The 15,054-nt window shown below is 49.7% G+C and overlaps 1 protein-coding gene across 3 annotated transcripts in view; it reads right to left on the bottom strand.

The window, feature by feature from the left end:
• The window catches only part of LOC138521884 (E3 ubiquitin-protein ligase TRIM39-like), a 167,729-nt gene that overhangs the window by 105,380 nt on the left and 47,295 nt on the right, over positions 1 to 15,054 (bottom strand). For 2 of the 3 annotated variants that reach the window (XM_069635046.1, XM_069635048.1), the window contains exon 3: positions 3,460 to 3,492. The exons of the other annotated variant lie outside the window; for it this stretch is intronic. In XM_069635046.1, the coding sequence (XP_069491147.1) occupies positions 3,460 to 3,492 (33 nt within the window). The remainder of the gene's footprint in view (positions 1 to 3,459; positions 3,493 to 15,054) is intronic. 3 annotated transcript variants of the gene reach the window in all.

The following is a 15,054-nucleotide window of genomic DNA, read 5'->3' as shown; positions in this document are numbered from 1 at the left end:
TTTGGGCCCTCCTGTCCTATATGCGTCAATCTTAGACGGATGGTTTGGTTTCTTGCCCTTATACTTATCCATTTTCATAATTGGGTGTAGCGTGGGTATCACTCTTTTGCCCGCTGTATAGTCTTCCAGAGAATTCCCTCCGCACTCTGTCCTGCCCCGCTCCCTCTATCTCCTTTGTTGCCGTGCCTCCTTGTAATAGCGCCTTTTTCCAGCCCCTCCTATGCAGGGCTTCCCACGGCTCCCTGCGCCTGACGATGGGTTGTTGTAGCTACTTGTGTTCCTTGCCAGTTGGCGCTGGGTACTGTGAGAAACCAGAGGGTGTCTCACCCGATAGTCCCCAGGGATCTCTCTCTCAGGTGGCCAGGTCACGGCCATCCCCTTTGTATCCAGACCCTGGGGGTGGGCCAGTGCGGGAGAATCGTCTGGGTGAGGGGTCCTTGGGGAGTGGGACACCTGATGGCGAGACGCGGTATCCCTTTCCCTCTAACACATTTAACTCCTCCTACCAGTTAGGATACCGGGGAACTTTAACTCCCTCCCCTTCCCTACACAAACACTGCTACACAAACCGCCCACTTTGGGAGAAAACAGACTAATACCCGAGCAATGTACCTGACCTGTCCAAATACCATGGTCAGGCAGAGTCAGGCAATTACCTTTGACAATACACACCTGACTTCAATTGAACCTCCCCACACGGATAAAAGGCAGAGTACGAGAGCACACTTTGAGCGAGGCAAAGCACACAAAGGAGCGGTTCTTCCCAGGCAGCAGCTGAGCCGATGGAGAGAGACGGCAGACCGTGAAAGGAGAACAAAGAAGGAGATACCCTTGACCTTTTCGACAAGTGATCGTTATACTCCTAGGAACTTGAAAGCAGCATGTGTGAGGTCAACAAGGGAAACCGAAGAATCCTGCATTGTGTGTCTGACATATCCGAGGCCCGCCTGCATGAATGACCGAGTCGGGGAGGAGCAGCAGCCGCTGTGGTATCGTCCTTGGCTCCGAGATCAAAGCCGCAAACAGAGAAATCAACACAGCCGGTGAGTTGAAGGAAACTGTATGAGACCGGTCTGTGTTGAAACGAAGGTTGCAAGCAGCAACATTGTTACACGAAAGAGCGAACGTTGAAGCGTTTGATGAAAGACGCGGGTAGAGGCCAGACGGCTGATGAATTGTTTGAGCATTTAACGCGAACTAAGATAAAAAATAGCAGAGTGGTCTGGCACCGCGTGTGTGTCCAATTAAGGTCTCTGACTGATGTATCCCACAAAGAAGTGGCAAAAGGAACTGTAATATGTCAATGTGAAAACGAAGAATAGAAATCAAATAAGAATGAATCAAAGTGGTCCTGCAAGGATATAAGTAAAATCCATTGCACAGTGGAAAGTCTTTGATTATGAATAAATGCATCAAGGTCTGAGCCCGGCTGTGTGAGACCTATTGTGAATTTATCGAACTGTGAAATAAGAAGAAAGCGAGAGTGCAAGATCCGAGCCCGATCGAGGGAGACCTATTGTGAATCAGTGTATCAAAGGGGTCCGAGCCCGGCTGAGAGAGACCCAGGGTAAACAGTGCACCCGAGACTTTGTAAGCGTGAGACTCCTGAAGAGAAAGAAACTTTGATGTTGTGTTTTGCCATTTTACGAATGAGAGACTTTATTGGGAATGAGACTTTGTCGCAGAAGGCCCTGGTTTATATCCTGACCTGCATCCTCGTGCTGGAGAAGCCAGAATCTGTGCTAAGCTCGAGTGTGCCACCTTGCCCCGTGCTGAAAACGTGGGGAAGGAAAGCTAATTGACCGGCTGTACTGACATATTCTTTCTTGAATACTCTTTCTTTTGCATACATTATTTTCCCACACCATTTGTATTTAGAAGAAGGGATTGGCAATAGGTTTATTAGCATAGGCCCTTTTTATTTTGAAAAGACTCCACTAGGACTGTGTTATTTTTACTTTGATGGTTGTAGCCTACTCCCATCCTTCAATTTAGGGTTAGATAGGCGTTCATCCAACCCATTGAAGTTCAATAAACACCCTTGAACTGTGATCACTTGTGTCTGTCTTCACTGTTTGATATCATGCCTTCCTTACAGTACCCAAGCCCGCTGTAAGTATGGGTGGTTGTTATTAGTAGACCCAACCTCTCATTGGTGCAAGTGTCTGGCTGCTAGTGTAGTGTGTCAGCTAGCAGTAGGTGGTAATCCATAACTGGCTGTGGTTGTCGATGTGTTCCAGAGATACTGCAGTCTCTGGTTCTATAGTTACACTCCCAGGCGGGGATAGATGTGTTAGGAAGTCACGGACACTGACAGGAGTCGGACTCTGGGGGGGCGAGGTCCAGTTTGCTTCTGCAGGTAAACTTTCTGTTGTCAGCGAGTCTCACGCCCTCAAAGCACTGTGAATGGAACTAAGCTTCAGCATTCAGTACTCTTTGATTCCAGGAGGGGTAGCCGGGAGGGCGGGACTCTATCTCCCACCTCCACACAGAGGACTGTGGTGATATTCCAGCTCCAGCCTGGTTCCAGGCCCCTGTGCCCTTCTCTCTGCATCCCAACCTACCGGTCCACTACTTTCAGCCTGAGCTCCTCCTCCCAGCCATTCCGGAGCTCACTCCGTTCACTCCTCCACAGATCCTCCCCGACCTCCAGACTTCACCCATGTGTGCCACAAGGATTCACCTCCTCATCGATTTTGTTCCGAGGTTTAGCACTGCCGTTTTTGGTGCAAATACCTTTTGGGCCATCAATCCCGGGGTGGGCGGCACTTCTCTGCTGCTACTCCATTTGCTGTGCAACAGCACCCCCCTACCCCCGATGGGCAATGATGTATCAGCTAATGGTCAGCAGACTGACAGTAACGTTCTAGTTCATAGATTGTTCCTCTAGAAATGGCCGTCAAGTTCATGCCAGGACTGGTTGAGAGTACCGGTCTAGTCATTCCACTATTATGGATCAGAATGGGTGTTAGAGGGGCACAAATACCAGAACCTCTCTCTGTCTGGTTTAGAACATTGTTATTACCAATATGTGTACCCCTACAACTTTTTTCATTTGCACGCATCCAGTTTCGCTGTGCTCAATAATATGTGATCTCCCTCAGAGACAGTTGCTTGGTTGATCCAGCAGCCGAATGAGATTGCTGGTCTAGCAGTGGGAATTGATCCTTGACGACAATTGCTTAGCTAGGGACATAAAATACTGGGTTTGTTCAAACGAGAAAACTCTTGGGAGGTGGAAATACTGGAGAATTCATGACGGACTGTGCCGTGATTATGGTAAGTAAGTAACTAGTTCAGTATTGTGGGTTTTTTGGCAATATGTGTCAATTTTAAGTAAATTTGATCGACAATAGGGGTAGTAACAGGTATACCTTTATCAACAGTCATGAAGTGAGGATCAAACTGAATATCTATAACACAGAAAGTTTGATGGTCCTCCAACACTGAATTACTTACCCTAGTGCTGAGAATTCTAGACATGCTCTCTTTCTAAATTAAATCCGACAAGAAAAAGAATAGTTATTTTTGACAACATTTGTGATATAAAAAATATGTTGAATGATTTGATATGATATAGCATTTGTAACGCGCCTATACACAAGTGTTTCAAGGCGCGACGAGGCAGGGAGGGGGGAACAAGGGGAGACAGACAACGATCCTACTAGGCCAGGTGTCATTCAGATCGCGCAAGTGCATGGGTAAGGGGGACGGGAAAAGTGCAAGGGGGAAAGGGAGAGGGGAAAGTGCAGTACAGGGTTAGTAATGAACAAGATAAATAATAAGGGCCAGCTGGTGGCAAGTGCAAGATAAGTGCAGACAAGTGCTGGGAAGGGGGGCTGTAGGGATACAGAGACAGTCCCGCAGTGCAGGGGTTGCCAGGAAGGCAGTGCAGGGGAGAGTGGCTGGACCAAGGACCGAGATTGGTGAGTGGCCCAGTTGCTGATTCAGTACAGTTTCAGTGATTTAGCAGGGGAGAGGGAGAGAGAAAGCAGAAGCAAAGAGGAAGGTTTTGAGGAGATGGTTCTCCTCAAGTTTCTTGGAGGCAGGAAGGCTGTTCCAGAGGGAGGCCCCTGCTGCGGAGAGAGATCTCCCCCCAACTCGTTGCTTGGAGAAGCGGCTGACCCTGAGGGAGTTGGAGGCGGAAGAGCGAAGTGCTCGAGAAGGAAGATATTTAGGAAGGGAGAGTTGAAGGTAATTTGGCCCCAGGCCCCAGAAGGCCTTGTGGACAATGCAGAGGGTTTTGAACTTAATCCTCGCAGCCACAGGGAGCCAGTGTAGCGATTTCAGTCCTGGAGAGATACGGTCCCTGGGCTTGAGGCCAAGGACAAGTCTCGCAGTCCTGTTCTGGATGAGCTGCAGAGGGCGGAGAGTAGAGGCAGGCAGATTTAGATAGAGGCTGTTACAGTAGTCCAGCTTCGAGAGAACCAGGGCTCTGGAGACAGTGAGCTTCTGGGGGAAGGAGAGGAAAGGAAGGATACCTCTGAGGAGGTGCAGCTGGTAGTGTGACGTCTTAGAAACGTCAGAAATGTGAGGAGAGAAGGAGAGTGTGGAGTTGAAGATGACCCCGAGGTTTTTTGCCTTGCAGGTAGGAACAGGAAGAGGGCCAAGAGAGGCCGGCCAGAGAGCTGCAGGGAAGGAGGGAGTGGGTGTGCCGATGAGTAGAATCTCGGTCTTACTGGCATTAAGGCAGAGGTCATTGGCGGCACACCATTCCTGGATAGCAGAAAGACAGTCAGAGATGAGGGAAGGAGAAGAGGAGGCCGAGGGTAGCCTGAAAATGAGCTGGGTATCATCCGCATAGCACTGAAAGTTGGGGCAGAGAGCAGCGATGAGGTGGGCGAGAAGTGCCAGATACTGGTTGAACAGCCAGGGAGAGAGGTTAGAACCCTGGGGGACACCACAGGTAGAGAAAAAGATGTCAGACAGGAAAGACCCCAGTTGGACCTGGGAGGGTCGATTTGAGAGGAAAGAGGTCAGCCAAGCCAGAGCCTGACCAGTGATACCCAGGTTATCACGGAGACGGTTGAGCAGGATGGTATGGTTGACAGTATCAAAGGCAGAAGAGAGATCAAGCAAAATGAGAACACATGGAATGTTAGAGTTAAGGTTCCAGAGCAGGTCCTCACGGATATTCAGGAGAGCAGTTTCCGTGCTTCTGGCAGCTCTGAAGCCAGACTGATGGTCATGAAGGCTACCAACAGATTCAGCATGGAGATTAAGCTGGGAGATGGCAAGTTTCTCCAGGAGCCTGCCCAGGAAAGGAGTGATAGAGATAGGGCGATAGTTAGCTGGGCAGGACGGGTCGGAAGAGGGTTTCTTAAGAAGGGGGTGCACAAGGGAGTGCTTGAGAGGGGATGGGAAGACTCCAGAGGCGAAGGAGTGATTGCAGAAGTCAGCAAGGGCAGGAGCCAAGGAGTCGATGTGGTCCTTAATAGTTTTGGAGGAGCAGGGGTGAACCTGTGTTGACGAGACTTTCATAGATCGGACTTGTCTCGAAACTGCAGAAAAAAGGGGAAAGGCAGAGAAGGAGAGAGGAGGGGTGGCTGCAGGAGGGCCAGAGGATGGGCAGGGAATAGAGGGGGGGAGGTGATGGGAGGAGAGTGAGGACAGGATGTCCTGAGTTTTTGAAATGAAGTGAGAGGCCAGTGCCGTACAGAGGGCCTGGGAGAGGACAGGAGAGGTAGAGACTGCAGCAGGGTTGGCCAGCTCCTTGCAGATTTTAAAGAGTTCAGCCGAATTGTTAGATGCTGCAGTGATGCGGGCTTGGATAAGGGCTCTCTGGTGAGAACGGAGAGCCGGTATTGCCTTTGGAGCAGGCGACAGGCCAGTTTGTCAGAGGATGAACATGAAGCACGCCATTTCCTCTCTGCCACCCTGCACAAGCGTTTAAGGGTGACGAGATCCGAGTCATACCAGGAGGTACATTTGGCTTTGGGCTTCAGGCGGATTCTCATAACAGGGGCAAGGATATCAAGAGTATCAGATATAGCAGAGTAGAGAGTGGAGAGGGCTGTGTCAGGGTGGGAGTCAGCCGAGGGGGAAAGAGGGGGCGAGAAGGTGGCAGCGAAAGCCTCAACTGACACACGCTTCATGGGTCGGATGACCGAGAAGGAAGATGGCAGTGATGAGGGTGGCTTTGCCTGTGGGGTAGGGAGGGTGAGGTGGGAGGAGAGGAGAAAGTGATCACTCCAGGAGAGAGGGGTGGAGAGAGGGACAGAGCGGGGAAGGTCAGAAGAGATCAGGGCATCAAGAGTGTGCCCAGCAGAATGGGTTGGCCCAGACGGGAGAATAGAGAGTGAGAGAGAGTCGCAGAGGTCGCGAAAGAGTCCAGAGGGGGGACAGGAGGCATCCAGGTGGATGTTGAAGTCTCCAAGAAAGAGGTGTTGAGTGGTTGAGGACAGGAGTGAGGAGGAGAGGTCCGCCCACTCGGAGAGGAAGGAGGAAATTTGACCAGGTGGCCGATAGATAGTAGCCATGGTAAGGGAATGGCTAGGAGAGAGAGAGAGTCGGCAGACAAGACATTCAAAAGAGGAGTAGGTCTGCGGGGGAATAGCAGTGGCAGGAATCCACTCGGGGAAGATAAGGGCCACACCCACCCCTGCACGGTTGGGCCTGCGCACGGAGAGGATCTTGTAGCCGTCAGGTAGGAGTGTGTCAAAGCTGGTGACAGAGCTGGCCGTGAACCATGTCTCAGTGAGACAGAGTACGTCAAGGTCCAGTTCCTCAAGAAGGCGGCAGATATCAGAGGAATGTTTGACAGCAGAGCGAGAGTTAAGAGTGGCAATGTGGAGAAGGTTGCCATCTTTGAAGGACTTCCGGGGAGGGGTACAGATCAGAGGTACGCCCTGTGGAGGAGAAGAAGGAGCACGGGAGGGGGCAGGGAGGGAGGGTAGAGGCAAGGTAGCCGAGGACAGAGGAGGGGGGACAGCAGGAGAGGAAAGGAAGTTGATGAGGCGCGGGAAGCGTCTATCAAAGAGGTGAAGGTTGGCCTGAGGGCCTTGGACCAAGACGGTCCCATTAGCGTAGACATTAATGATGGCCTTAGAGGAGTGGAAGGAGGCCAAGAGGACGTCCCAGCGGGTGCCACCATTAATGGGAGAAGAGGAGAAAGGAGAGAGCACAGAGACCATATGAAGGGTCCATAGGTCAGGTGAAGGCACGAAAAAGAGGATGTCAGTTAGAGTTTCCTTAGAGGAGGCACTGGTGTAGGTGTCAGCGATAGGGAGGCCTGGGTTGGAGACCAGGATGTCCTTTTTAAACTTTTTCCTACCAGATTTAGTGAGGAGAGCAGGATAGTCAATGGAGAAGCAGTTAGAAAAGATAGGTGAGATAGAGAGCACCATGGGATAGGAGGGAGTGGGGAGGGGGGTAGGACAAGCACAAGCGGGCAGGAAGAGAGCAGCAAGCCCTAGTTTACCACAAATTCAGAACACAGTGAACACAGTAATGCATATCAGGTACCCAGTGGAGAGGCCACCTAAGTTTGAAAATCCTGCAAGGGGAGAAAAAACCCTAGTTTACCACAGATTCAGAACACAGTGAACACAGTAATGCATATCAGGTACCCAGTGGAGAGGCCACCTAAGTTTGAAATCCTGCGAGCGGAGAAAAACCCTAGTTTACCACAGATTCAGAACACAGTGAACACAGTAATGCATATCAGGTACCTAGTGGAGAGGCCACCTAAGTTTGAAAATCCTGCGAGGGGAGAAAAACCCTAGTTTACCACATTTTGCAAGGCATAGTGAAGACAGGGCACAATGCGAAGGAGGTGACAGGTCTAAAAGCGGTGGGCAGAGGGAGCAGGAGGAGCTAACCAAGGTGGACCGGCGCCAAGCGTCCCCTGCGGACACCTGCAGACACACAGGGAGCCGCAACTGTAGGAGTCGCCCTTGGCCTAGGGGCCCTTAGCCGCAGGGGGGCTGCCGGACAGAGGGCTGCCCAGGAGGGGGTGGTTATAGGCAGAGGGAGGAGAGGAAGGGGAGGGGGGTGTGGGCGGGCAGGGAAGCGGGAAGGGAGAGGAGGACCAGGAAATGGGAGGGGGGAGCAGGCACAACAACGCGCTCAGAGCGTGAAGCAAATATTCAAATTAAAACACAAATCCACTCACGGAGGCCCGCAAGGGCCAGGCAGGGCTTTCTTGGCTTGCAGTTCCCTCAGGGCTACCGGCGACTGCTCTCCCACGCTCCGCTGAACAAAGAAGCGAGCAGGGGGAGCGGCCGTCGAGCAGGCCAGAAGGGAACCAGCCAGACAGCCAATCAGAGGGGGGTGTGGGCGGGCAGGGAGGCGGGAAGGGAGAGGAGGACCAGGAAATGGGAGGCGGAGCAGGCACAACAACGCACTCAGAGCGCGAAGCAAATATTCAAAACAAAACACAAATCCACTCACGGAGGCCCGCAAGGGCCAGGCAGGGCTTCCTTGGCCTGCAGTTCCCTCAGGGCTACCGGCGACCACTCTCCCACGCTCCGCTGAACAAAGAAGCAGGAGCGTGGGAGAATTTCAGAATGAAGAACTAATGCATTTCTAATGCTTGAGATCTATAAAATTAAGAAATAATCTTTGTTCGAGGATGAAAGCCAAGATAAAGACGTGACACTAAGATATTTTTACATTTTAAACTTTAAGATAAGAAGCTCCGTTCTTGAGTTATCAGCATCATTCGACCATATGATATATTCTTCATATATTAATTATATGCTACAAAATTAATGGTAGCCCCGGTCATTTGTACACAGGGGATTTACCATTATGGGACAATGATGAAGAGGAGACTAAGGTAATAATCTCACCCGAAAATGTCATTATAATCTCCTCAGAGATACATACCACATTGAAAGTAAATAACAGTAATTTGAGATAACTCTCCCCCTTTTTTAAAATACTTTTGTCACCTGCAGATTTCTACAAAAAGGGTGTATGTGTGAACCCAGAATGTGAGGATAGAAGATGCAGAAATGTTAAAATTGTAAAAAGAAAAATCAGCCTATCAATTAGAATGCTCTGCTGAATCATTTGTGTGTTTACATAGCGTTGGAAATGATATATACTCCCAATGAATGTTCTGCAACAATGAGTCGTGAACTGAAACATGTTGAGGATTCTAAGAAACAAAGTTTCCAGCATATGGGCCCATTCGTGTGGATAAGCCTTAAACATTGCGTTGGATAGTCCATCTGGACCTGTTGCTCGCGAGTTAGTAGCTTTAGCTATAATCTCCAAGATGTCATCCAAGTCAAAGGAAAGTATCCACTCATGGTTTGTCACCCTTTCCTTGAACATTGTCGTTACCAAAATCAAGGGCGAATAGTGCAATAAAATGGGCTACCCAGGTCTCGTTGGCTATGGGGTTATGGGGTTAACTTGTAAAGCCACATGTTGTGTTTTATCCGTAAAGTTTAACAGAAACCAAATCTCTGCACTGTTTTTGCTGGCAATAGCTGCCAACATGTGTTCAGCATCTCTTTGGGCTAAAATGCTCCTAGAGCCTCGCTACCAATTACCCTAAGTCTAAAGTTTGTATGGTCTCTGGGGGGAATGGACCAGCAGCGGCTTCCATCATTATCGCTCCTGCTAAAATGGCTGAATCCAGATTGTCCGTAAACGTGATTAAGTGCTCACTTGTCACAGTATTCAAAGATTCATGGAAATCCACTGTTGGGTTTGAGTGTGCTGGCACAACCCCCATCAAAGATCCACGCGCTGCCATTTGAAGGAAGTTGCGAATGTCTGAGGATGGCCGCAGTAGAATAATCGGCGGCAAGGCACTTAGCGGTTGCAGCAGAGGCGTCAATGGACAGTTAATTGTAGAATCAGTTGCAAGGCGAGGTGCTTGGAGCAACTTTGCCAGCCTTGTTCACTTCAATGCATAGGCATAAGACCTATTTCCTATTAATTAAGTTATATTAGGTTAACAAAATAGTTGGCCACTTACTCCTGTCTCTATACAAGGGTTGAAGTCAGAAGAGTGTTCTGTTTCAGTACGGTAAGGCCTTCGTAGGAGCTCTGCAGAAGCACCTCCCAGCCTAACAGCACTCCGAGTGCACTCTACGAGTGTTTTATGCAATTCCAGGTGCTTGTAGGCGGGATTTACAGCATCCAGTAGAAAAAATAAAGTCCTTTGATAAAACAGCGATACGATGATTGAAAGCTCAGGGAGAGAAACGTCTTATTTCTCGCAGTCTCTGAAGTGATGCAGCCAAACAGCACTCTGAGTGCTCTCTACAAGTGTTGGTTTTTCCCCTGCACCTGAAGAGCAGTGGGCCTGGAGGATGAGGTAGCTTGGCGTGTTTCTTTTGGCAGAGGGAGCTGGGGAGGGGGAAGAGGCCAGGTAGTGGGCCTGGAGGCAGCTTGGCATGTATCCTTTGGTAGATATGATGGGTTATTTATAACACGCTTAATACCCAGAGGTTTCTAAGCCCGGACCCGGGGATCGAACCTGTGTTGCTCCGTGTCGTCTTGCTTCCAAGGTGAGCACGTTGCCCCTGAGCTATCCTCCCGAGCTTGGGGGAGCTTGGGCGTGCAGGGCACTTGCCCTGAAGGCTGACGTAGCTTGGCGTGTATCCTGTGGTAGTGTGAGCTGGAGCCGGGCGGCAGGGCAGTGGGCCTGGAGGCTGAGGTAGCTTGGTGTGTATCCTTGGCAAAGGGAGCTTTGAGATGGAGGCAGGGCAGTGGGCCTGGAGGCTGGGGTAGCTTGGTGTGTATCCATGGGCAGAGGGGGCGGGGAGTAGACCTGGAGGTTGAGGTGGCTTGGCGTGTATCCTTTGGCAGAGGGGGTGCAGGGCAGTGGGACTGTTAGTGTAGAGTAGGCAGCACGATAACGGGGTGTGTGCTCTACTCTCTTAGTGGTGAGCAGGCACAGACAAGTGTGTGTCCTTTTTAGTTATATACTCTTTTGGTGGGGGCAGGAAGCAATATCAGGAAGCAGTATTTTCTCTGGGCTCTGTCTCTCTCTCTCTGTATTTCTCCTGCTCCATACTTAAATGTGCTTCACAAAGTTATGTGTTGCTTGAAACGCCATCTCTCACTGGCTCTCTTGAAAGATGAAAACACTGCTCCAAATTTCTCTGTCATGCTTTCTTAATTTGTAGCAAGTACCATGCATCCTATTTTAATTTTTCATAAAAATATCTCTTTTATTATTTCGGTACTTACCAATCTTGTACACATCTCTCTTTACAGGGAACACATATCTAAAAAATTATTTTATACACATTCATTTGGCCAGACAGAAAAAGGCCTTCAACATAACAGTTTATACAGTAAAAATAAAATATCTTTCTTAGACACAAAATCTGGACACTGTTGAATTACAGTGTGTTTTTCCAGTTCATTTCCTTAGTTGTATAGGGCCTACCAATTTAGAGCAGTGCTGGTGGTTGCTGTATAGAAAAGTCGACACAGTGTTTTTCGGCCATCTCGTCACCAACTGTGGTGTATTAGATAAGCAGCCTTCATCAGGACGATGATGTGATTTTCAATTACACAAGCATATATGTATTGTGTCTTATTCAGTAGTGGCCTGTCCCGTTCTTTTAGCAGGTAGAAAACCCTATTATTGGGCGGAGTACAAAAATAGAAAACAATGCGTCACCAGTCTTAGGGAGGAAGACTGCAGCCACGAGTCTAAATGGTTGTGGGGATCCGGAATGCACGTCCCTGAGAATGGGAGTGAGGATCTTTTGGAGTCCGACACCTTTGTCACGCAACCCCTCCACCCCACTACAGGCCGGTGTCCCGAGAGCGATAGTCGCAGAACAGCAGCAGAAACAGTCGCAGGTGAAAGCAGCCCACGAGAAGGCCGGTTGCAGGAAAGAGGGCGCTGGCAGCAGCACCAAGCAAACCCAGGCCTTCACTGTCAGAGCGCTGATGAAGAACTCTGTGGTGAGTGGTCCGCTACTTTTACCCACATCGGAGGCCACCGCCATATACGCTTCCACATTGCAGGGAAATAAGAGGTTGATGCTCTGACAGGTGAAAGTGTAGCCTCAAATGGCTTCTCTGGGTGCAGTACGCTATGTTTTGGCATGAGCCTTTTGGTGCCGGCCATTTTGGCGCAACACTTTGGGCGCAGAGCCCCTTTCGCAGCAGCTAGATTGGCGCAAAAACCAATTTGGCGCTGGCCTAACAAACGGGCACAGGATAACAAACTGAATACGAACTGTGGGGTTCATAAATATATATATTGCCCCCACAAGGACAAGTTGGGCAATAATGCCTTCCCTCGAGAGCAGTAATATCTCACATGTATGTACCTTACATATCGAACATATTTTTCATATATTGGCATGGAGCTAGGCCCTTAGCCAAAATGCACTTCATCTTTGCACCTTTGCAGGGTTTGAAACTGAGATTCGATGAGAAGCAACTAAAACCAGCTCCTGGGTGTCGGGCATCACCTTGTAGGCAGGAGTTACCGCAGCGGAACCAGGAGCTACCAGAGAGGCCCCTTTAAATGTTTGTCCATTTTGTATGAACCATTGTGTTTAAATGTGTATTAGATGTGTTCTAATTCTTCTTTATTAACATTCTCAAATACTCAAGATTTACATGTTTGGAAGGTACCAGTTTGCCCAAATGTAGCTCCTGGTAGCTGTTGGTTTCAAGCTAACCAGGCCTTACTATGCTAGAAGCAGGATCTAAATAGCTTCCAGATCCCCTCAATTTCAAACCCTGCCTTTGCATGAAAATGAAAAGCTGGAAAGAGCAATTGAGCTGAAAGCGCCTAGGTCATGCCATCCAGTTGGCAGCGACGACGTGCATTTCAGAATCTAAGGTGAGTTTTCCCAGAGAGGTTTTCCCCTGACTGTCACTCCCTCCCGTACAGGGACGAGGCGTGCAGCAGGTCACTTGCAGATCTCTCGCGAAGCAGGACATTTTGGTGCGGCTGTTCTGCTCAGCAGCCTGCATGCCAGGGAACCGCCACATTGATACGAAAGTCACTGCGCCAAAACATGCCGGTGCCTAACAGTCCCTGTGTCGGCTGTGCCCTAACGGCTGCGCCCTAACGGCCGCGCCGAAACATCCTGCTTCGTCTAGGTGTGCCTTGCTGGTGGTGTGGTGTTGCTTTGTTGCCATCAAGTGGAAAAAAAGTGTGAATTGATGTTACACAGACTTGCTAAGCATTATATACAGGATAATGTGAGGGTCAACCTCTGCACAGCAACGGAGGACCATTCCGTTACCAATGATAATGCCGGAAACCGGTGCAGCGTGTAGACACGGCTTTATTTAACTTAACACTGAACTCCCCTTTCACCCTGGAATCCCTCCCTAGCCCTGCGTCACTTCCTTACCCACTTGGCCCAACGTGGCTCCTCCCCTAACCCAACAACAGCAATGGGCTGTGCTACACTGCACAACATTACATCTCCCCCTTTTTAACACCATAGATAAACATTTTACCCCATCTCTTCAATCAGTCGTTGGGGTTTTATGCAAGATCGCTGAGGGCGTCTCTCTTGTCCTGGCACTGCTGCCTCAGGATCATCACTGCGTCTGGCAGCCTAGTCCCCTGAGTCTGAGCTATTCCGGTCAGCTCGGGTGGGGTAACACGTGTGCGTGTCTTCACCTGGGCATTTCCTGAAATGTGAGGTGTTTCATGTGATTGTCTTGCAAGACCCTCCTTGTGTCATCAGCATTGTTCCTCTCTTATGTGTTATGGCCAGCCATTCAGAGGCAAAAGTGGGATCTTCCTTCCGACCTCTAGGTTGTCGCATGCCACCTGGGCTCCCACCACTATGTTGTTTACCTTGGCTCCCCGCCTGGCATCAGCCCTGTCCTTCATTTTCTTTTTCTCCTCCCGATAAAGGGCCCGGGCCGGTTATAGTGAGCTCTTGGGGAGAGTAATCGGGCCTTCTGGCAGTCGGGTACATACTGCTCTCCCAAACATGAGGTCAGCAGGACACACTCCTGTGGTGCTGTGCGCGGTGTGTCGGTACTCTCTGAGCAGCTGGTATAGGGTTTGTTCGAATGGGCTATTGGTGATGTTGGCCACCTGCAGAGATCGTTTGATGTTTGTCATGAATCGTACTGCAATTCAGTTGGCTTGTGGCCATAATGGTGTGATCCTCCTATGTTGAAAACCCATATACCTTGCAAAATTTGCAAAGTCCTGACTGGTAAATGGAGCACCATTGTTGAATTTGATGACTTTGGGGATTCCATCATATGTCGAGAGCATCTGATCCAGCACAGGTATGACACAGGTGGCAGATGTGGACTCAATCACCCGAAGGAGGGCATGGTGGTCCGTAATGACTGAACGCTTTTCTGTAGAGAAACAAATGAAAATACTCACAGGCCCACACAAGGGCCAGGCTCCCTTTCTCGGGCCTGCAAGTATGTCTACTTTGTGTGCATGAGGCTCTGGCTGGCGTATGTCACTATGTACTAGTTGTGTGGATTATCCTGGTCCTGTTGTGTCAGAATGGCACCCAGGCCGACTGGGCTGGTGTCCACGACCACCTCTGTGGTTCTGTCAGTGTGGAAACAAGCCATGTCCCTCTGCCTTCAAAATGCTATTACGGATGTTCTCAAAGGCTTCCTGGCATTCCTTTGTCCTTTGAAACGCCTGGTCACGTTTCGTGAGGTGTCTGAGAGGCGTACTAATGGTGGCGTAGTCCTGCTGTCAGTCTAAAAGATAGGTATTACATGATTGATGAGCAATGTATAGATTGGCCGAAGGCCAACCGCCTCTTGTGCAGAACGCTCGGAATACAGGTTTCCGAGCTTGACCAATGTGCGGCCATCTTAATGTGACAAGTATCGCCATCTTGTTTTCTAACGATTGCTCATTGCCTTCTGTTTAACCTGCTTCGCTGAATACATATTCTGCCTATTCTGCTTAGGTCGCTTATCATGCTCGACTGTTACATTGTTGTTCGAAACGTGAAAGAGCAAGGCTGCAAGGCTGTGAGATGTTCGTTGAAACACAACGTAGGCAGCCGCGTAGAGGAATGCCCAGTCCCCTCCTGCATGTAGCCTTGGAAGAGAGCAGCAGGGCATTTAATCATTTCACGGATGCCAACCAGTCTCGTTATATGGTAGTAAATG

The sequence above is a fragment of the Ambystoma mexicanum genome, chromosome 13, assembly GCF_040938575.1.
Source record: "Ambystoma mexicanum isolate Mex_15411 chromosome 13, UKY_AmexF1_1, whole genome shotgun sequence".
Taxonomy (NCBI): Eukaryota; Metazoa; Chordata; class Amphibia; order Caudata; family Ambystomatidae; genus Ambystoma; species Ambystoma mexicanum.
This window is presented reverse-complemented; position numbering and strand designations above follow the sequence as displayed.